The sequence below is a fragment of the Zosterops lateralis genome, assembly GCF_965231275.1.
Source record: "Zosterops lateralis genome assembly, chromosome: 2".
Lineage (NCBI taxonomy): Eukaryota > Metazoa > Chordata > Aves > Passeriformes > Zosteropidae > Zosterops > Zosterops lateralis.
In genome coordinates, this window is record NC_139763.1 from 70,081,033 (window position 1) to 70,103,967 (window position 22,935).

The following is a 22,935-nucleotide window of genomic DNA, read 5'->3' on the forward strand; positions in this document are numbered from 1 at the left end:
CGGTGCTCAGGGGACAGCCCTGCGGGGCCCGGGCTGGCGGAGCCTCCCCCTGCGTGTGGGGCTGCCGGGCGCCCCCCGGCTCTTTGGCTTTCACCCCCTGAGCGCCCGCGGTTTGTTCTCTGGCGCAGGGTTTGAAGCCCGGACCCAGAGATGAGGAAGGTTCTGTGCGTGGAGCCCGTCATTTTCGTCTACATTTTCGCGTTTTCGCTGACGACGCCGCTGGTGCAGCAGTTCATCTACCGGCGGCTGTGGGAGCAGGAGTACAACTCCACTTTTATCAGCGACAGCAATGTCAGTCACTGCGAGCAGAACACCAGCAGCCCGGCTTATGTCAAACAGAAGGCAAGTGGCGGGGGAGGAATCATAATTGTAAATAAACTTGCAGCCAGGAGGTGCTGCCCCAGTAAAACACCTTGTTTTGTAACCTTGAGGTTTAATTCTCCGGAAAGCCGTAGTTCTGTAACCCGCTCTCACTTCACTGGCTCCTCGCTCTAATGTCACGCTGTAGGTAGTGATAGTGCTTTAAAGACAAAGGTTTGTCTCCAGGAAGATACTGAGACAAATTTGTATTTTAGCGGGAGTTGAAAAATCGTCTGAGAGAATTGGGGACCAAATTCGTGTTGGGCTGACAATATCGTGCATGCCACTGGAGGCTCTTCCTCCCACGGCCACTGTGCGTGTTGTGCTTCTGAGTCACCCCTTGTCTCTGTGCCTCCTGCTGTTCTCTGTAACCAGGTGAAGTTTAGCAAGTGCCCTGTAATTCTGAGGAATGGGATCTAGCTTAAAATACCTGTATTTCAGAGGAATTACAAGAACGAGGAACAGGGGAAATCAAAATAGAAATTCTTGTGGTTTTATCACGTGGAAAAAAATTTAACTGATCTTTGCGTGATCAAATACAGTTGATGGTTTACCATTCAGAGTACTAGTCTGCCTTGTTGGAATACAAGGACGTCAGGATGACAGGATCCCATGGTCAGTTACATTTTAGCACTTTTCCATAGTTCAGTGTGCTGGATAGCTACCTGTTGACTGATACCTCTTCCATTGGACTTCCAGTGTAGTTTTAATGCGATACTTAAGCAGAGATACCTGTTAGCTGCCAGCAGAAGAGATGGTCGTTCTCCATTTCCCTTTCCCCTCTCACCCCATGTGTTGTGTCTCGCAGTTCTGCAGTTACAGCTTGTGGTTTGGATTTGAGTGGGGCACTGATTCAACAGAAAGCTCATATCTTGTTTTGGGGTTGTTGCTTTTTGAATGTTGTTGTTTGGGGTTTTTTCCCCCTAAAGCAGTACACTGCTCTGGCACACTCAATGGCCAAATGATTTCTGTGCCTAAGGTGGGAATAGCAGAGGGAACATATTTTCAGAAGAGGTACAATAGAACCATACTTGTCAACAACAACTGGCAGTTGGGTTGGATAAAGTGAAAGGTGAAACCAGTGTAGGGTCAGAAAAGTAAATGACTGACCATGTAAATTGCAGAAAAGTTGGGGCATTCCCTTACACTGCTGAAAAGGTGGTACTTGAAAATTTTTGCTCACATCCCATATTTCAATCTCTGACGTGCTGCCTTTGTGCAAGACTGAACGCCTGAGTTTATCTGCCTCATTTGACATATAAAAGGAGATTGTTAATGGTACATGCTTCCAGTGAAGGTGATCAAAGAAATAATTCAGAGTTTTAGTGTGGCGTATGTTCTTTGTCATGTGATGGAAGCTGGTCTTATAGAAAGAATGTGAAGGTAAAAAGGTCAATAGAATTGTGGTCCAACATGACTTCTGGGCTGACCCATGGAGGTAATTACCAGTTATTGTCAGAGTAATGCTTGTATGTTACTCCCATAAAGTGTTTTCTTTAGTATTAGCTCCCCATTTGATGCTGTGTCTGGCCATTTTCTCTAAGCACACAATTCTAATTGCAGAGCCCATCAAGAAATCTACATTTCAAATACTACTTTGCATTTAGCAACATCCTCAAATTCAACTTGATTTTCAAATTGCCATCACCTATGGTTCAAGATATAAGCCTTCATATTTCTTTTCACAAAACACTGAAACAGAGTGCTTAATTTCAGCTGAAGTTTTGATAGCATCTCTGATGTGATGGCATATTCACACTTTACAGGTCTTTTGTTTACAAATTATAGTTCATTTGATAATTCAGAACATGAGTCCTTCAAGACAGCGGTTGAATAATGGCCAACAGAACTTGTTAGTTTCCCATTCCTGCCAAATTTCCATTCCCTGCATTTCAGTGATTGCCAGTAGGGCATGAGCTTTAGAACAATTACACTCTTGTCTGGATGCCTCACTGCATTTTTATACCACACTAGTTACCACAGCATAACAATTTCAGTGCTCAAAAACACGCATTAATTTAGGTGCAAATCGGCCTCTGTGCCGAGTAATAGTCCTGTGTATGGGCCAAAGAGTAGATCCAGTAACTTAATTCCAAACCCTTTCACGAGCAAGTGTGAAGTAGGTGTTCCAGATTTTCCAAGACCTTCCTAACTGAATTAGGTTTATAGATGTTGTAACTTTTGCTGTAAGGCCCTGTTTGGCATTAATGTTTAAAAGAACATTTTTCTTAACAGTTAATTTAGTGTAAGTCCTTATGTTCTGAGCACGAAGAAGCTTTAGACTAATCTCACCTATTTCAAAGCAAAATGCAAAAGGAAATTGAAGACAAAAATCACTTGGAGACTACATTAAAGGTAGAATATTGTTCAAAATGGTTAGTCTTTGCAGAATTCAGATAAATTCTTTTTTACGATTTGAAAAAAAATAGACATAATAAAGTGAGTTTAAAGGTAATTTGAATATAAACTGAAGCACTCTGATCAGCAACTTGGATAATCCTTTTTGAATATCTCAGAAATAACTATATTATTAATCATTAAACAGTGTTTATCATCCCACTGATTTATTATCCAGTCCATTCATTTCCCCTTGCTACTCAGTAATATTTTATCTTATGAGTCTGTGAGTTTATCGTGTCCTTTATATTGTTCAATCTCAGGTGCTGCACTTCTCTCTTAATTTAATCCTTATGTAAGTTACTTGCTTCTTCATTTTTGTTCTTTTCATTTTGAAATAGGTGATTTTAATATCTATTTCTGTCCACTGGGATTTTTCAGAGTAGAGTGAATTTGCAGATAAAAAAAATGGACCTTTGTCTTCAAATATATGGAGTTCCATTGATTATTTTATGGAGTTATGTGATTTTAAAGCAGCTGAAGGTTTGACCTGTCATTTTCTATATTTTTTTCCTTTGGTTTTATAAAACCATTGAGTGGCAGTTGCATGCCTTACACTCTAAATGGATTTTTTATGTCTGTAGTCTTCTTTTCAGTAGACATAATTTTTTTTTATCTCAGCAAGTTCATGGTCACGTGTGGTACCTGGATGTGTAGCCATGTTTTTTTGTGTTGCACAGCTTCTTCCAAAACAAGGACACCAAAGTTTGGGGTTTTTTTTAATTCTTTCAATTTTACACTTCATTGTGGTCTGGCAATAATATTTTATTATGTGGTTAATGTGGTTTCAGATGATACATTAAACATTTTATATTTAATGTAGTAGCATTTGTTTGATGCTCATGTCTTTGAACAAAATCCTAGTAAAGAAGCAGTCTGCAACTATACAGAGTTCTCTTTGTCAGCAGCAGAGGAGTTGAAGATCAGAATAACATTTTCCATCTTAGTTTGTTCAGCCTTCATGGTTTTGACCCTTCCAGAGTGACAGCACTGCTGGCCAGTGGACAGGATGTCATGAATGCTAAGGCCGTGAGACACCATAAGGGAAGAGAGCAAAAGACTTCAGAGTGCTGGGGATCTTGAAGGCTTTCCTTGAGAACCTCAGGATCAGTTGAATTTTTCTCTTGTAATAAAACCTGGTATCTTGTAAGCAAAGGAAGACATTGAACTATAAATTCATGGTCTCTGCCTATAAATATAAATATTAATTTATAAAGCATTCAGCAGCTTTTAAAATTTCCCAAAGTACTTTCCTGTAAGTTTTAGGGGGTTTTCGTAATTTTGGATGCTACTCAGTCAGGATTATTTTAGCTACAGAGGAGACGCCTGAAAGCTGGAGTATAGATTGCTTGAATACAGGCTGAGGAGGGTGTGGGCAGACTTGCACAACTGTACCTGTTGCTGATTGAAGAGCACAATGCCTGCCCACGTCAGTGTTGTACCTCAGAAAACTCCAAGAAGACTTTCAGCAGACTTTACTCTCTGCATCTAAAACTTTATTTTAGCTAGTATAAAGGGTTTGTATGAATGAAGCTGCCTCCTCTTCCACTGCTGTCTGAACAGGTGGTTCTTCTGTCTGATCAGGTGGTTGTCTTTGAAAGGGCTGTTGTGGCTGCTCTCCTGTCAGGTCTGCATCTATACATTGAAAACAAGATCTGAATCAGCTTGCTGAGTGTCCTTTAGCAGCTGGCTTCATAACACTCTTTAGTTCCTTTTTCTGCAGCCATTCATTCTCTTCTAAATGATTGTTTTTCAGTTACATTTGATTTTTATACTTCCGTTAAAAAGAACTCTTAAATTTTCCCCATAGTGGGTGTTTACAGTTTATGTTAGCAGTGTTAGCTGCTGTTCTTTATGTGACTACCTGCTGTGGTGTATCTGTAGAGACATCACTGATTTGGACAATTTCTGAACCCAGAGCTTTGCAGTGTTTGCAAAATCCATTAATTCACATAGCTGTGAGTCAGTATAACATTTAAAGCTGTATTTCATATTTTTGGTTGTTACTATTGTTTGTAGTAGTAGCAGTAAGATTGTACAGTGGGGTGTTAGAGCAAATCGTGATCTGTTTACTTGCCTAGTGTGTTCTAGTCAATGAATTGTTTCTTGTAACTCCCTCAGTAGAATTATTTGGGAGTAAAAACGATGTCCTGTGAGGAGGGATCATGGGATGCGTTCTTTAATCAATGACTAGCTTACTACTGATTTCTGAGCAGTATTAAAATAGCCCAGTGCCCTTTTGCCATACCCTGTATTGAATGAGATACTTGCAGTTGAAGATACTGACAGCTCTTGTAAGTGTATGTTCAAAAGGATTGTTCTCTTGTCTGTATTGAAACTTCCCTAGTAACACTGTGTCTTAAGCATTAAGTTTTGGGTTAAAATGTACCAGGGAATGTTTGAGGAATACTGAAGATCAAATTACAAAAGTCTGAATATGCAATATTTTATTATAGCTTAGTATATCATAATGTCATATAATCTTATAAAACTACATTGCATGTATAATGTTTTATAATAGTATAATTTATAATCTATAAACATGTACAGTGATATTCATTATATTGCATAGTAATAATTAAGCACATAATATTGATGCAGATTTTTTTTCCAAGTGTATTATAGTATTTACAATTATTTTTATTTTCTCTTTGCAGGAAGTTCAAGAGAAAGCCTCTGTTTTTAATATGCAGTTGGACTTAACTAGGGCCATCCCCAGCCTTATAGTTGCCTTTGTCATTGTAGCTAATGGAGATCGCCAGGGACACAAAAGGTCTTTAGTTTTACCATCAATGGGAGCTTTGATTTCTGGTATTAGCTTCACTGCAATGTCATATTTTTCCTTGCCACTCTCTATCCTATTTGCAGTTGCATTTATTACTGGAATGTTTGGGAGTATAGCAACTTTCCTTGGAGGAGGCTTTGCTTACATAGCAGAAGAGTGTCATGATGAGAAGCAGAAAACAACACGAATAGCTGTAGTGGATTTGATTTTTGGAGTTGTGTCTGGATTGGCAGGACTGTCATCTGGCTACTTTCTAAGAGAACTAGGCTTTACATGGACATTTGTGATAGCATCTCTGCTCCATGTCATTAATATCATTTATATTGTATTTTTTCTGGAAAATACTGCAGGTGTATCTCAGTTGCAGCATGAAGCACCTGTACCCTGGAAAGAACTTCTTAGGGAGACATTTTCTGGAGTGTACATGCTTTTTAAAACTGCCCCTTACAAAAAGAGAATTTTAATAATTGTGTTACTTTTTACATTTATGACTTATTTGTTTACTCTGCTGGGTGGGAGTTCACTTTTTACACTGTATGAACTGGATGAGCCGCTCTGCTGGAATGAAGTATACATTGGATATGGAGCAGCTGCATTCACTTCTGTCTCGCTGACAAGCTTTTTAGGAGTTTACCTATTTTCCAAATGTCTCAAAGACATTTATATTGTCTTTATTGGGATGTTTTCTTACATTGGAGGAATGATTATGGCTGCCTTTGCCAAAACTACCCTGCTCATGTTTTTAGGTGAGTTCAGCATCAGTTGTTCCATGGTCAACAATGTGTATGAAAATACTGTTGTGTTATCTGTAGTGAATGCAGGTGTTGGATATTGCACATACCACCTTGAAGGGGTCATAGAGAGGTAAAATATAAATGGTTGATCAGACTGATCTAGAATTTGATTAAAATATGAACTGTGTGGAGAAACAATGGAATTACTTGCTTATGATTTGGGGTTAGTGCCATAGAAATATATTTGATTTATTATTTTCTCTGTTCTTGGGTAATTATGCCTCAGTGCACATCTAGTCTGACTTTTCTGTTGCCTTTTACTATTTGGGGAACTAAGTGTTCAAAAGTATATGACTAATACAGTTGCAATATATTTGTAAAATCCTGGATTTTAATTACTTCAATGTCCCATGGCTGCTTTACAGTGAGAGTGCCATCTTTGTTCTGCTTTATGCCTATACCTGTTCTCCGATCCATGCTGTCAAAAGTGGTTCTCCCTGGTGAACAGGGTAAGTAGAATTGTTTTTAAACAATAAAATAATTTGGTGCTTCAGAACAGAGATGCACAAAGATTACCTTTAAACAAACAGATCTGTATTGGTATTTTAAGACTGCTTTTCCTTCAAGTTGTGTATAATATGAGCCTGTGTCTTGACATTAAGGACTTCTGGTTCTGAATTTAATATAAACAACATTGTGTTAAAAACTACTGCAAGTTTCAACTTTCAAACAAAATACTGTTCTTAAATTAAAGACCATGGGGAACTTGAAGCAGAAGAATGCTCAAGATTTACACAAGTGTGATTTCACAAGAGCTTCTACACTCACAAGATTTTGGCATGCAGAGAAAGATATGCTTCTGTTTTTTAGTCAATTTCTTACTTACTAATTTAGAAAGGTAAGCAGTAGGTAGTCAATCTTCATAGCGCTTGGAAACAATCCTCAGCTATGGAGCAGGAACCCAACTTCAGGCCTGTAGCTTCTAAACATGTCCCAAGAAATGTAACATAATACTTCTCAAAGTCCTTTCCTTATGGAACACAGAAGAAAGCATGTCAGGCCTCAAAATATGGCTCTAATACCCATATTTTGCATTGGGGAAGTGTGTATTTTCTAGATTTTGGGAAATACATGCTTTATAGAAATATTTTCCTGAGTTGTTTTATTTTTTAAAAGGTTAATCTTCATACACTAAAACAAAGATCTCTTTGTACTAGCAGTGCTAAAATACACCTCTGGTATTGAGTTTCTTGGCATTCTTCAGGTCTTTGGCTACTTGAGTAGTCTGATGCAGGAATCAAGTTGCCTCTTGTTATGCTTTTCTGCTTACCTAGTGTGATTTTGGTTATGGTCCTGTGACTATGAATGCAACTTGGGAAAATGTATTCAACAGGACACTGATGGGATAGACTGCCATCCCAAAGGGTAGTTCAGTCCAGAAAATGTTGTTTGTTTCTTTCCAAAAATGAGAGTGCAGTTTTAAGCTGAACCAGCACTCCTTGATGAATCAGTCTTTTCCACATATAAGAATGAAGATTAGAGAAGAAAGAAACAAGAAAGGGAAAAGTAGGAATGAAGAACTGGAAGGGGTAAAGGATGGAGATGTGCACAACACAGATAGTGAGGATGAACAGGTTAAAATGCAGGAAAGTAGGCATGGTGACAGAATAATAGTAGAGAAAAACATGAGTTTCCATCAACAAAATGTGTTGTTTATTTGTTGTCTTTCTTGTTCATTTAGAAGAACTAGCATTTTGTAGGAGTTGCCACAGAAGACACTTAAAAGTGTCTTAGCAAAGTATGATCCTCTAGTGCTCGTAACTTGAATACTTGCAAAAATACTGTCAACAGATGTATCTTTTGAACCATGTTTAAAAACTTCAGTACTTTGAAGAGATTTTGTTTTGTTTTGTTTGTAATTTGCCCATTTATTTTTGGCAGGTGCTGTGTTTGCTTGTATTGCCTGTTTAGAAGTTCTGACCGGCACTATGTCAATTTCAGTTTTTAATATTCTCTATGCAACTACTGTTGCATGGTTTTCAGGCTTTAGCTTCCTCCTATCGGCAGGCCTTTGTCTAATTCCACTGTCTGTCCTGTGGTAAGTATGGATCAGGAAAGTTCTTCTGACTGCCTTTGCCAGTAATGTCTATTTTGACATGAATTGAAGGTGAATAGTTTAATGTGGTAGTTCTCAAACCTTCCTATCTGCTAGTATAGTATCCTATCCTGTCTGCTGCTGAAATGTCTCTAGCTTCACACCTTTTCCCTGATCCAGCTACCTTCCCTCAGCTCTGTGCTGTGAATTTCCCCCAAACTGAAGCTAATCCTGGATGTACTGCCAGTGGGATACACCATACCCTTGACTGCACTTGTGCCTTCCCTTGGTTTGACACCTTTATGTGGTCTTTCATCCAGGAAAGCCTTTCCCACAGATCATGTGAAAGGCATGAGTTTAATTTTGCAATCTGAGCTCCTCTAGATGCTAATGAGGGTTATAAACATGACAGTTACCCACTGGGTTTAATGGAAAGCTATCTGTCCTGGTCTTTGGTCATGAGTACCTTGTGACCCAGTGCCATTAAAATCTGTAAAAGATTTTAAAGTCCAAAAGAATAAACCTCTAAACATTTTTTAAAAATAGGCCTTTACAGCAGTTGTATCTAATCATATCTAGTGACCATGTAGTAATACAGACAGTGAAAGACCATTCATGAGTTCACATAAAGCAAAGATGAGTTTACATTATTTCCAGTATAAATTACTTCTTTTTAGGATGCTGAAACAAAAATCTAAATGGCAGAAGAATCCCTTCTCATTAGATAGATTCACAGTTGGGGGAAAATATGTTTTTCTTAAAAGGGTGGGGTTCTGGCTGGAGACTTGTGTATTTTTTCCTAATACTTAGACTTCATCTCAGTCCCCTTTTATCTCTGCATCAGCTGCACTTTAAGATGTAAATAGGCACTGTAGAGTTAGAACATTCCACATAATTTCAAGTCTATTACTGCTTCAGTATAATTCTTTATCCAGTCTTTACAGAGAAGCTACACTAATGGTAATTTAAGGTAGTGATGTGTCTTAGACCTGAGGGAATTGAAGCAAAGGGGTCTTGTGTGTGTGAGTAGAATACTTTCCAGTAAAGTAATAAAATATTTGAGAAATTCAGTTATATTAACAAAGGCACAGTAAATACTTGTTCTAGTAAATATTATCTTTAGTTCAGTGTAAGTAGAGAAATGGTCCATTAAGAAAACAAACTCTACTGCAGAAAAGGTAACAGATATTTACCATCAGTCCATCTTGCAATCAGTACTGCAGTACATCACCATAATTTTCTGAAAGTTATTTTTCTTTACCTTCTGTTACTAGTTTCAGATATCTGACTCTTTGAATACTCTTTCTCTGCACCTTTCTTTTTAAAGTGTCATGTAGTGTTACAATTGGATAGCAGAAAGGTTAGCTCCAGTCTGAAACAGGCAGAGTCGTTTAGTACTGTGCTCAAAGGCAGCAGCAATGATATTGTCTGACTTGTGTAATTAGGGCAAATAGTGTCATTGCTTTTGTTACCTAAGACACATCACCAGCTTTGTGCCACAGAGGATGGCTCACAGAGCTATCCTGTGTTTGTTGGTGCTGAATCAGCATGCTGTACTCAACTATCTCAGCTAAAGGTACCTGCCTTATCTCTGTCTTACAGCTGGCTTCTGTGCACAAGCTGGAATGGGGAGGACTTGGCTCTGCTGGTACCTGAAGAAGTATCCAGCATAGAGAGTGCTGATAGTTGAACAAAAGGATCCACATACCTGGGATTTCTGATCTGACATGCAGTGGCAGAGATCGTTATGTCACACAGAAACCACAGAGATAACACAACACAATCTCCAAGTGGTCCTGCAGCAATAAGCACTAAATTGGTACCACTCAATACCCAGTCTCTTTTTAGCACTTGACTAAAACTAGCTCTTAACTATGGAAATAGGCTGGCAATTGAGATTAATGCTGCTTCAACGTGAAGGAAAAAATATGGTAGGATGATACTTTTTCCACTTACCCTTTCTCAAGGAGGACACTGGCAATTCTGCTGAAGCCAAAGCAGCTTGTGCCAGCTGAGGATGTGGTCCACTGTGTACATCTTGAAAGGCCTGTCTTAATAGCGAAGCCCCCAAACTGTCTAAAATTACTAAACTAAAAACCAGGCTTTTTCAGAAAGCAAACTGGAGGCAGTACTTACACCTGCAGTAAGTACACTTGCTCTCTTCTGCAGCTAGCGGGGTGTTTGTGTAAGTTTAACATAAGATGTGTAGACCTTGCCTGTGACTTAGTTCTTGAAATGGATTTTCACACACAACTGTCAGAAAATTTCCATCTTGCAGAGTGTGAAGTTCAGCCTAAACCTACATTTTGCAGAGGCCATATTGCACATTTATCATTTTCCATATATTAAGGACTGCATACAGACATCTCTGTTTTGTCCCAGAGATATTTCTTGTTTTCCAGTTACTTGGCTTAAATGTTTCTTTTAGTGAAAAGCTGTGATAGCATTTCTTATCTGTTGATCTTTATTTTTTTAACAACCCTGAAATGAAGTGATGAAATCAGAATCACGAATCTCATCATCTTGCAACTAATGCAGCATAATTTATGAGCACTTGAACAGCACTTCTAATCTTCAAAGCACTTTACAAATGCTATTCAAAACATCCTTCCATAATAGATACTATCCTCTCCGTTGCATAAAGAGAAATTAACAGAGAGGACAAGTGATATGCCCAGGGCCCCAGTATAAACTGGTGAGACTGCCAAACCTAGGAATCAGTTTCAGCACTGACTCCTCACCTTTTCCCTTAAGATCTTTAACCAGAAATTATCCTGAGTATTAGACTCTGGAATGCACAGCACAGCAGAAGTGTGACTATAACACCATGTTAAGGACCACTCCCATCTGTTGGTTTTGTTAAGAGTTTGACAGCCAATACTGTTCTGATCTCTCAAGATTGTGTGTGACTCCTTTCCCCCAAAACAGATTAGGTAAAAAAAGCAAAACAATGTAAAGTGGTTGCCATTTAGAGAATTAAACCTCTAGGAAAGCAACTACAATGACTTCACATGCGTGAAGTCATAGGATAAAATTGCAGACATAGCATGTGCTGTGTAACTGATGAGCTGCTTAGAGCCACTGATACTCATCCTCTGAACAGACTCCTGCAGAACTTCTCAGTGGTACTCCACCAAAATCAGTAATACCAAATCATGATGATACTTTTATACATCCTTTATAACTGAACGATTTCACTCTTTCCAAGTTATGTATCATGATCACAGAGAAGCCTGGAATAAGGTTCAAATAAGTTAAAGGGAGAGCTTACAATATCCAGGAGACCATTATCTGCTCGTCACAGGTGAAAACAGGGCCATTTATCCAACCCAGAGGGAATGTGCTAACACCTCTAGCCAGTTCTTACACTTCTGTCCCAAACTCCCAAGACTGATGTTGGCAATTAAAGATCATTAGCTTTCTCTCAGGAGTTTAGACAAGAGCCAGAAAATAAAACTGCTTAATGCCTCTGAGGTGCCCAAGCTACTGCCAACTTGTTGGAAACATGAGCTGAGTTCTACAATAACCAGTGGGTCCAAAACATAATGAGGACTTGTGGAGAGATTAAGAAAACACTGATGTAAAGGATTTTAGCACAAACATTACATTGTCTTCCTCGCCTCTTCATTATGCAGTTATGTAAGGCTTTTTGAAATTAACTATTTCACACAAAACTGCCTGGAAATAAAAAGGAAATGCAGAAGGGGTGGGTACCTTCACTTGCTTTTCTTCAATGCACACCTCTTGTAGCACTCAGCTCTCAATAAAGGGAGCCACTTCCACAGTGGTGCTGTCAGTCCAACTGAGGACAAGCACGTACACTTCAGGAATGGCTTTGTTATGATTTAACTGCACTAAGTACTTGCTGTTAGCAAAGTATTTCTGGTAGATGGAGCATTTAGAACTAGCTATAAATTTAGGTCAAAACACATGGAGGATATGAACTGTGTTTTTAAAATGCCTCACATGGTACAAGCTGAGGAACCAAGTACTAATATGGATCAGATTATTAAAGCAAAATCTTTTAAGTGTATAATAATTTCTTTATTTGTGTATAAATACAAATTATTTTGACATAATAATAAAGCTTGGTTTTTTAAATTCTGTTGCATGTGTAGTTCTTGTGCTTTTAAATTTTGTTTTGACAAATGGCCAGTGGTATGACTGATAGAGGATAGTTGGTGTAAACAGGAGCAGCACTATGGTACCATCCATTTTTTATGGTCATAACAAACAAACAGCAGAGAGGAAGATGTGCTTTTGTTTCCCTCCTGTGCCTGGGGGGAGGAAAGGATGCTGCCAAGAACATCAGCACCATGAGGAGGTGGGGAGCTGCAGAGTAGGGACAGCACTGCTGCCTGCAGGAAGTCAGGGTGGGGGCTTGTGTTGCACCTGCCAGAGCAGCAGAGCTGGAAGTGCCTTCCTCCCCTTACCCAGGCCAGATCTGTCCCAACTCCAGTGCCCAGCACACCCCACTTAGCTGCTGCTCTGTGCAGCACCTGCTTTACAGAAGGAGGCTTGTACAAAATGGGAAGAATGGGCTGAGGCAGGAAGCCCAGCTGCCTGCAGCACATAGAAAACAAAACCCTTCCTTTTTACCTCAAAAGCTTTTTGCCTCAGTCCTGCTTGACTCCCATTTCTCTACTAAGAGCATAAATTCTCACACAGGCCTCTTATACATACTACTTGCTTTCCAGCCTGGCTAACCTCTAGGATTAGCTTCCTTACAGACATAATGAACAATGCTATTTCCTGGCTCTGAATATGGCTTGATCTCACCCAAGGTTATTACAAAGTACACTAATCTGCTTCTGGTTTTACACTGCACAAATGAGAAACTTTAGTAAATTACTTGTCTTAATGTAGTTTTGCTCAGATGCAACAGCATTTATCTTTCAGCCAACACTGGGAAAAGCCAACCAGCTCAATACACTGAAGTGGGAGCTGTAAGGTACCAGTAACTGTGTCTGATGGTTGGATGGCTCCCTTTGTTCTTGAACAGTGCTGGTAAGATGGCAGACATCCTAAAAATCCATGCCAGCACCTTTAACTTGTCCCAGACCTGAAAATGTAATCCCTCAGCTCTTCTGGCCTGAGCCTGGAGCAGTACAAAAACTACTGAACCTCAAGCTTGCTTTATAAACAACAGTTTAGTTTTGCTTTCCACAAAGCTGCAGAGGAACTTGTCAATCACAAAACAGCAGCCAACTCTGATATTTAAAAAAGACTACCAGCTCACAGAAGGACACGGACAGCTGTAGAAAACAAAAATGTGAGTAGGTCTAGACTTGCATATTCAATTTATTGGTCCTCTGCTTAACGTCTCTAAGGAAAAAACCTCCAACAAATTTAACAGCTTGTACTGCATAGACAAGTCTCTAATCTCTACAAGTCTCAAGTGAAATAAAATTTTAGAAGCTTCACTCCTTAAATGAAACAAGTTTAAATATAAAACCAAATAAGACCACCACTAAAGTGAGTCATACTATCATCTTAATGTGTCCAAAATGCTGCAATGTTTTGTACATAAAAGCACTATAAAATTTACAGGACAGAAGCTAGAGGCTTTGGCCCACACAGGGAATTTGTAGTAACTATAAGCCCTCTGAAAAGCACAAGGGATATTTGCGGTTGTGAAAAGAGGTTTATAGCAACATTCCTGTTAAAATTATCTACAACAGAATACTAATTACATTTAACCAAGTCATTAAAACCTGCTGAATAAAGACAGTTCCTGTTTTATAAATTCTGTGTCAAGTTCTTAATATCTGACAATAGATAATTTTTTGAATCACAGACTTTCTGATATGCGACATTGTATTAGCTGTCTTGCAGGATTGATACAACATATAAACACGTATGACAGCAGAAATAGTTGTTACAAGCCTGAATTTAATAAATAAAACCACTTAGGCATGCAAAAACCCTTCCAGTGGCCTACTCCTTTGAAAGGTGTATTTAAGTATAAATCTCTCATTCTTCCTTAATTAAGACCTGATTTTTGTAAACCCACAAATAATTATTTCTGTATTTGTGCCACCATATCTTCATGTTCTTACTGCAGCAGCTTTATTAGGTACTTTCATAATTCTGCATTCTTTCCTTATACTGAAATACCTTGACCTGGGAGTGTGCTTTTGGATTATGTTCAAACAAATTTTAAATTATCTCTTTATTCCCCAAGTGGAACTTGCTTCTACTTTCAGAAACCACAATACCCTCTCAAGCACACACATGAAAAAATCTAGACCTTTAACCCTATTCTTCCAGTAATATTTCCAATTCTACACAAAAGCTTAACAGCTCACTCATAAATAGCTGTGAAAAGAGGGATACAATGTATGTAACTGGCAATGCCAAAGTTAAACACCTTTAAAAATATTGCAATAAAAAGGACAACGCTGGGTCAAGGATAAAAGATTCTTGATTTAGGATTAAATATATTTTGGAACGCAACAGCATTTATAGCAAACTTTTATTCAATAGTTTAAAAAGTGTATGGAAATTTTCATGAACAAAGAGTTATGCAACGGAAAATACCTTCCTCTTCCCCCATTAAATGCATTTACCACAGTAGTCAGTTTTAAAATGCCTGGGTATTTTTGAATTTCTTGCATACATATATAGCATTTCCATATTTAAGAAGCTATTGTCCTGAGCAGTTTATGAAAAGGCATTATTTAAACCACCTAGTTACAGGACATTTGTATGATTGATAACAAGCACAAAACAATTTATAGACTTTAAACATTTAATGTGCCTTTTCATTAAGGAAGGCAAGTGATAACTAGGTCTGCTTAACACTGTGAGTGTCAACTTAGTACCATGTACTTAGATCTGCGCTAGAAAGACACACACAAAACATTTTTGTGAAGTATATCTTGTTACAATAAACCAAGCTTGTGCTCCATCATCATGTGTGGTTCCCCCATAATCTCACTCTGGGAAGGATCTGGAAAAAGAAAAGTTGACAGCATGAGGCCTTTACCAAGCTACAAAGACCAACAACAATAAAGGTGAACGTCTCTTTTCATTATAATGCTTAGTACAACAGTTACTTGACTGATTTCTGACAGGGTTGCAGAGGCAGATCTGTAACTCAGAAACCTCTATCCAAAGCACTGATCAGAGAACAAACAAATATATTGTGGAACAACTCGTCATAAGGACACTTACACATTTCAAGTAAAACCAACCAGTTCTGCATAAGCACAGACTCCAACTGCCTGAATCTCAAAGGGATTACACTAAAAGTTTAGTGTTTGAGAAAACTCAAGTCTGACTGAAGCTTTTCTCCCTAGTTCCCCTACACCTCTTTCCAGCACAACTTGTCTGCACAGCAGTTGTTCAGAGTCCTCCCTTCTGTTAGCTGGGACATACTCCTGGTTTCTCATCTCCACCCAACTGCCTAGTTTCACAGAAATTCTACACCTGTAAATATCTCTGAGATTTCCTCTGGTCTGTAAAGTATGGTTGACATTAGCCACTGTACTCAAAGGCTACCAAGGAACGTGCAGAGGACACAAGAGAGACCAATACTGACAGCACGAACTTGTTTTCTATACAAAATTAAATAAAATAAATAAATAAATTTAAAAAAATAAATAAAAAATAAAAAAAACCCCACAACCATCAGGGCCAGAACACATGTTGTAGCTGTTTGGAAGAAATACATTTTTATTTATGGGTGCATCGATCATGTTTTCCTTCCATATAAATAAGATATATTAATGCCTCTGATTCCTCCAGAGAGAACAAAAATATCTACTCCACTTCCTGATAAATTAAGCCTTACCAAAAACACTTGTAACCCACTCACTCCTCAGTACTCTACAATAAAATCTAACAGCTTTGCTGTGAGCAGTGATAAATAACCAAATTTCTACATGTTCGACATTGCCTTACCCCTGTGGAACCACAACAGCCCAAGATTCCTTCCCTTGGTCCCTGTATATCCATCTCAGAAAATAACCCCAGATTTACACCATGCCTCTAGATTCAGTTTTGTTCCTCCATTATTTCCAGCTTCCTATCTCCCCAACTATTTCCCTTCTCCAATCACACTTCGATACACTCTTTGCATCCTTCCATGCTACTCTCTGTCTTCTTCCATGCCCTTAAGTACCAGGTAGAAATAATTTGTTCAAATGCCATTTTGCCAGGTTTATTCTATTCCACACATACTAACAGTCAGCAGGCTACCACACAACTGCAGCCTGTTGAGTTCATTTGAAGGAGCCTTTCCCCTGCTAAGTATCTGTTTCATTAGTTCTGTACCTCTTCTCTAACATTTCTTCTTAATTACAGAAATTAAAAAACTTTGTAACCTCTGCTTGACAAAATCTGCACAAGTACTTTAAAAGCTCCTGAAGAAAGAGGCATACAACCTATGTGCATAATCTACTCCTTGAGAAATCCAGCCTACAAGCAAATACTGTCTTGCTCAATATTTCAGAGTAATTTCCACATAATTTACAGCTAAATTACATTTATTTCTCCTTCCCCAGTTCTTCTTTGCTTTTAGGATTTAATTTTGTTCTTTGTATTTTGGGAGTTTAATTCTCTTGTTCAGCATAGGCAAAGAACTTCATAGCTCCCATATTTTACCTTTAAACATTTCCATAACATTAAAGCCAAAATGTATTTACCATTAAGGATATCCTCAAAACCAATGGATTCATCATTTCCCCTCAAAATATCCATTGCCATGTTTGAGCTGTGAAGAAATGGTAGACGCTGGACCTGTAAAAAGAGTTCAAGCAAGAGTTCAAGTTTCTACAAGTCTGAAATAGAAAGGGTTCATATTTGGATTTCTCAGTCTGAAGTAACTGAGAAAAGTCAACAGGCAGAAAAAACAACGCTGGAATAAGAGAACTACTGGCACACACAGACACACAAACACCACCATCTTCTTCTGGTTATCTGTTTGAAAAGAACAGCTTTCTAATAGGTTTTTAGTTTTCACTAGGGTCTAGGTAGTACAGCAAATACTGCACTTTGAAAAATAACCAAGTACTTCCTGCCTCCTCTGTAAAGCTCCTCTCATGTAAAGCTGGGGAGGTTCACTGCAAACCTCCACACTCTGAGGTCTGTACTGAGCAACTGATGTATTTTGTAGTTTGGAAACTACCTTCTAATCCCCCTACATCTCTGACACAGGTCAGGAATGCAAGTGAAAGCCCTATATTGACTTTCACAGTCAAACATAATCCTCCTTTTAATTAATCTAAATCATGTCTCCAATCCCAACCAATCTTAAGCTTCAAGTCCACTCCCAGTTACTTTCAACAGTCTTCTGTACCCTTCACTCACAAGATTTCCAAAAACATTTCAAGTGGCACACATAAATTTCAGAGCATAAACATTCTGAGAATTCATTCACTACTACTAGAGGTACAACAGTTAAACCACAAGAAAACTTTTATACCCAACATGAATCCGGAAGTGAAAAACCTTCAGATCACCGTATTTCCCACACCCATCTCCCAAAAGCACCTCTGGAGACAGACTAACAGGATATCCCCACCTCCCTCATTCTCTGCAATGTGCTGAGTTAGGAGTTAGTTAGGAAAAAGATTCCTCAAGACAGCACAGCTGAGACCACGGGATGCTTTTGCATCTCCCATCCTGACTTTCACATCTTCAGGACCAGTAACTTCTGCCAAGCTTTACGCAGTTCACTATGGTTTAGTAGCCACCTCATCACTCAAACAGAGAACAAAATTGCTCTAACTCACTTGGAAACCTACTCTCAGTAGCTTGACAACCTTCAAGAAGACAAAAAAGTTTACTAGGACCAATGAGCTTTCTATGTTTCCCTTTCTTCAGCTACCCTCAATCCTAGGAGAAAAGAAGGAAAAGGAGACAGACTCAGCTTCCCAATTAAGAGTTAAAACCTTTGAACTTAACTCTCTGTAGACCTCCCTTGATCTTACAACAAAGGCTGAGGAACAATAAGCACACAGCAAACTCTCTGTTGCAGGTTTCACATTACCTCTACACCTACTCCCAAATCACTACCTTCAGACCCCTCAGTCTCTTTTCCCTACAGCTGCAGAGACTCCTTCCTGTGAAGGTCACACACTCCACAGGGGACAGTATTAATTTTAGGAATTAATACTCAATTCCTCCTGCTTTTCTCTGAAGGCTTACAGGAAGCTATTCCACAGCAAATCTAGAGCAGTTACCACTTCATCAAATAACCAATAACAGAACAGCAGCTAAAAGGCTTTAGCATGTTGACTGTCCTTAAAACTAGTAATTGCACTGTTTGGTTCATTGTTTTTAACAGCAGAATTTTAACAGTCAATTAATTTCTTTTGGAAACATAAGGTATCTCAACAAAGAAAGATATGTCTCTGAAAGCATCTTTCAAGATAAACATTTTTTCAAATGCCTTAAGTTATACCAGTTAGATAAAAATGCCTACCTGTTTCACTGCTCTGAATTCCATCTGCAGCTTTAAAGGTGCATGGATTCCTTGGATGTTTCTCAGAGTGGCAAAGTTTGTTTTATCTTGATTTAACTGGAACTGTCACAAACAGTATTGATTTTTATTTTAGAAAAAGTTACTTTAAAGTACAGCCATAGAAGAAATTTATGACAACCTACTTAAAAGAACCTGCTTACTAAGTTTGTACGTAAAAATTCAGTGATACCATCAAACATGTATCAAGAGTACAGGAAAGAGAGTGATGCAGTAAGATTTGTTCTATGAAGCTGAAATTGGGGGTTTTTTGCTGGATTTTATTCCAAATTAGTAGCAGAAATTTTGTCATTTTAGATAATCAGGAGATATAACACCACCAAGTGGTATAATTTTGCACTACTGTACTACAATATTTTCTGGATGAATAGGAAGCTAAGTCCGGTTTTAAGATCACAAAAGCCAATTCAATGTCCTTAGTTAGTCTTGAAGACTACTTGAAAACACTTGATGTACTTCTTTTCTGATCAAGCAGCAAAACAGAGCACCACTTACACTCCTTATGATTGTGAAAAGCAATGAAAACTCGTATTTTTCCCAACTTACTTTCTCAAACTTACCAGTAAGACATCTTTTAATTATGCAGGTTTTGTATGGCAAGAACAGAGTTGTTACAGCAATCATTTTAAAAATTCAATCAACAAATAGCTTTGAAACATTTGTATTATTTATAAATAAGCTCAGAAATTTAACATCATCCTTTTAATGCAAGACAACAAAACACTGACTAAAATAAGAATATATTAGACATTACAGTCAGACCTTGTCCTGCCGTTTAACTTAGCAATTTGGAACATTCTATCAAAATAATATCTTTGCTTCAGGACAGTTTGATACATCCTATCTTCTGCACTGACACAACAGGCACCAGAGACATTCAGTTCAGCCAGCGGGTCTGGCCTCCCTCTTCCTTCCCCACACCACCTGTAATGGTCCGTGAGCGATGACTGAGCCAGATAAGATTGTAAAAACACTTATGACAAACTGTAGGTGTAAAATGCCTAGGTGGGATCCAGCAATTTATGGAAGAATATGTGTATGTTCACAGGCTGAAAGTCTGAAAATGAAGACAGATGGTAAATCTACAGACAAAAAGGGAGGATCAGCCTTCAGGAGGTGACAGGTGTGCCCTGGCCTACCCATGGCAGCTGCATACACACTCTCAGATGACTAAACCTGACCACACAAGTCCCTGCTTACACATTTGAAGTGGAGAGAAATACAAGTAAAAGATTAATATTAAAACAGACTTGCTGACAACGTTCTTTGTAAAATAAAATGTTATTATTGTTGAACGCTTTCGTTCTGTTAAAGACCCTGCTCATTACCTGCTACTGCACAAAGCAGTCCAGATAACCACACTGTTAATTTAAACTTCATAATTAGAAAAGAGTGAAGATGGCTACATTTGATTTTATGCTTACATTCTTTTCTGTCAGCTCCAGTGGGTGGCTGGGCACCAATTCATTCTTCACACTTGTAAAGCTAGAAGAACAAGTAGAAAAGGCATTAACTTCAAATTAATTGGGATATGGTTTTTTAAGTTGCATTCCAAAAGTAATCTCAGATACAAACACCAGCCCACAGAGACACACAACTAGCAACATCTAAACTACAGGAAAAAAAGGACTAATAGTGAAGCAGCAAGTCAAACCTCTAACTACAGCACTACCAGAAGAAAGAGTTTCAAACATCCTTTATGCTTGACAAAACAGAATGTGTTTTTCTCTCTTGATTCCTTTCAGAAAGAGATGAAAATACTAATAAATGAAACCATTACAGACCTAATTATATCCAAGCTACGCTGTATCTTATTTTGAAGTCTCCAAGCTTTTGCAATGTGTACACACCTTCCCCCAGTGCCAGGTGTATGGAATTTTAAACTCCACGAATTTATTTTGCATTCATTATCCAAGACAGAGACTTAAGTTTCACACTCATGTAAAAATGGCAAACTCCAAACTATTTTTATTATATTACTATTGGGGTTAGTCCCAATGCTGAAATTAACCATTTCCCACAGTGTTATGGCACACTTATATAAATGTATATTAAAACTATCAGGTATTTCACAATTAACAATACTTTGCTGTTTCTTTCCTAAAGAACAGTATCACGGAGGTAGACACCTGTTTGTAACATACCTGCAAGAAACTTCCGTAAAAAGCCAACATTTAACATTTACTGAAGCTCAACAATGTCTAAAACACAATTCAGCAAGCACAAATAAATCATACCCTCTGCGCAGAAGATCATGACCTTCAAATAGCCCTGCAGCTGAAACTTCTGTAAATGAGATACTATCCTTCAACAGAGAAGCAGTGCCTCTGGAATTCTGGAAACAAAAAGAAAAAAAGAAAAAGAGGATTACTTCAACAGAATCAGACCACTTTTGTATGGGCCATTAGGCCAAATGAAAGGAAGTGCTCAAAGACTCCTTAAAGTACTCCTGGACAAGCCCCAGAATTCATGTCTCTAAAATAGAGGCAAAACAGAAACACACACAAACACCCAAAACCATAAACCCTACACTAATGTAGAATTCTTTCAGAGAGTCTGATAAAAACTAAAGGTACTGACAACATTTTTGGATCTGAATGACCCAGATCAAGTTAAACTCACAATATACTCCCTGGTTGTTCCCACCCTGGGCTGCAGGGATGGAAAGGAAAGAGGCAAGTCCTGACAGCTGACAGGACAGAAAGGAGCATTCCTTCATTTACTGCAATACTGACTCAAGATCAAATTTTGCAATGATTTGAGGCCGCCATAAGGAGGACAAGGTGTACTCGAGCAGCCTAGTCTGCCAGTTAAACTGAAAGAACAAATGAAAACAGTAACTTGTAGTGGATTACCAGAAGTCCACAGATTTATTAAGTACTGCTTATTTAGAAACCTAGGCCACTAATTTCACTCTAACCTACCCGAATTTACTGAAGTGATTTTAGGATTTTTCATAAAAATTGCTCCACCAATAGGGCAATGTTTAAAAAACAGCAGAAGGTGACAGCAATAATCTCTGGAAGGCGAGTGATGAGCAGCACTGTCAGATCCAACAGAAGACTCATGCTTACAGCTACAGTACCAACATGTGAGCTCTCAGTGACACAAGAGCTGTAAGACAGTCCTAACGTGCCTGTTGTCACACGCACATAAAGCATCTACCAATTCACACACTCAGCACTGCCCAGACCTTTGTGAGACCGCTGTAAATGAAAGCATTAAAGACATACGGTACCTGGGGGTCGTGACAAGAGAGACCAAAGTTAAACTCAGGGAGAAAACCACGAAACACTCCCCAAAAGCAACACTCTCGAGTCACATCGGCGCCCGGCCCGTCTGAGGCAGTGCCCACCACGGAGGGCCGAGGCGAGACCCCCCTCCCCGGGAGCTGCGCTGCGGGAGGTTGGGGACCGCCGGGGCTCCCCGCCCCGCCCCGCTGCCAGGGAAGGACTTTAACCACAGCCGCCCCACGCCCTTCGCGCCTCCCGGCCCCCCGCGCCCATGAGGGAGCCCGCCATGGCCGCGCCGGACCCCCGTGACTCAGCACCGCCCCGCCGTCCCCGCGGACACCGAGAGGGTGAGGGGAGGGGGAGCTGGCGGGGCGGGAGGTCCGGTTGGGTCCAGCTCGGTGCGGTCGGGCACAAGGACACCCCCGCCCGCCCGGCGCCGCCGCTGCCGCCGCACTCACCATCTTGAGCCCCCGACGCGCGCAGCCACTTCCGCCGCCACCGCCCGCTCACTTCCGCCCCGCCCCGCCCCGCGTGCGTCACGGCGTGAGGGGCGGGGCCGCGGGGGCCGCTGAGGGGCGGCGGCGGGCGGTGGCCGATGGTGGCGGATGCCCGGCCACGCACAGGGTGGTGTGCGAGATTCGGGGGCCGTGTTCCGGCCAGTGCTGCCTGTGGTCACGGCTTCCTTACTGGCAGGGCTGAAGGCGCTGTTCACAGGAGCACAGGATTAGTTAGGTTGGAAAAGACCCATGAGACCAGCAAGTCCAACCTGTGACCGCACATTGCCATGTCAAGGACGCCATGGCGCTCAGTGCCACATCCAGTCCTCCCCTAAACACCTCCGGAGA

General features: G+C 39.7%; 2 protein-coding genes across 3 annotated transcripts; one reads left to right on the plus strand and one right to left on the minus strand.

Annotated features, from left to right (window-relative positions):
• Positions 1-12,472, plus strand: SLC46A3 (solute carrier family 46 member 3). Of its 2 annotated transcripts, none has more exons than XM_083854740.1 (5): positions 1-346; positions 5,419-6,288; positions 6,702-6,785; positions 8,218-8,374; positions 9,974-12,472. In XM_083854740.1, exons 1-5 carry the CDS (start codon positions 151-153, stop codon positions 10,059-10,061), a joined length of 1,395 nt encoding a protein of 464 aa, XP_083710866.1. In that variant the 5' UTR covers positions 1-150; the 3' UTR covers positions 10,062-12,472. The 2 variants fall into 2 exon arrangements, with proteins under 2 accessions (XP_083710866.1, XP_083710867.1); XM_083854741.1 differs by lacking the exon at positions 1-346 and adding an exon at positions 358-2,715 and having other exon boundaries at positions 5,415-6,288.
• Positions 11,555-22,610, minus strand: POMP (proteasome maturation protein). Its single transcript, XM_083854742.1, has 6 exons — positions 22,549-22,610; positions 21,095-21,192; positions 20,282-20,342; positions 18,801-18,902; positions 17,020-17,113; positions 11,555-15,323 (listed from the first exon to the last, which is right to left on the minus strand). The coding sequence occupies exons 1-6, from the start codon at positions 22,549-22,551 to the stop codon at positions 15,256-15,258; spliced, it is 426 nt and encodes a 141-aa protein (XP_083710868.1). The 5' UTR covers positions 22,552-22,610; the 3' UTR covers positions 11,555-15,255.
• Positions 22,611-22,935: the final 325 nt, after the last annotated feature.

What these genes read in the sequence shown, in the direction of transcription:
- SLC46A3 (XM_083854740.1), top strand. Translation starts at nt 151, where the DNA reads ATGAGGAAGGTTCTGTGCGTGGAGCCCGTCATTTTCGTCTACATTTTC. An exon ending in TACCCTGCTCATGTTTTTAG is followed by an intron (nt 6,289 to 6,701) that starts GTGAGTTCAGCA and finishes GCTGCTTTACAG; the next exon opens with TGAGAGTGCCATCTTTGTTC. An exon ending in ATTCCACTGTCTGTCCTGTG is followed by an intron (nt 8,375 to 9,973) that starts GTAAGTATGGAT and finishes TCTGTCTTACAG; the next exon opens with CTGGCTTCTGTGCACAAGCT.
- POMP (XM_083854742.1), bottom strand. An exon ending in AATTCAGAGCAGTGAAACAG is followed by an intron (nt 17,114 to 18,800) that starts GTAGGCATTTTT and finishes CTCTTTTTACAG; the next exon opens with GTCCAGCGTCTACCATTTCT. An exon ending in TTTTGAGGATATCCTTAATG is followed by an intron (nt 15,324 to 17,019) that starts GTAAATACATTT and finishes TTCTTTTTCCAG; the next exon opens with ATCCTTCCCAGAGTGAGATT.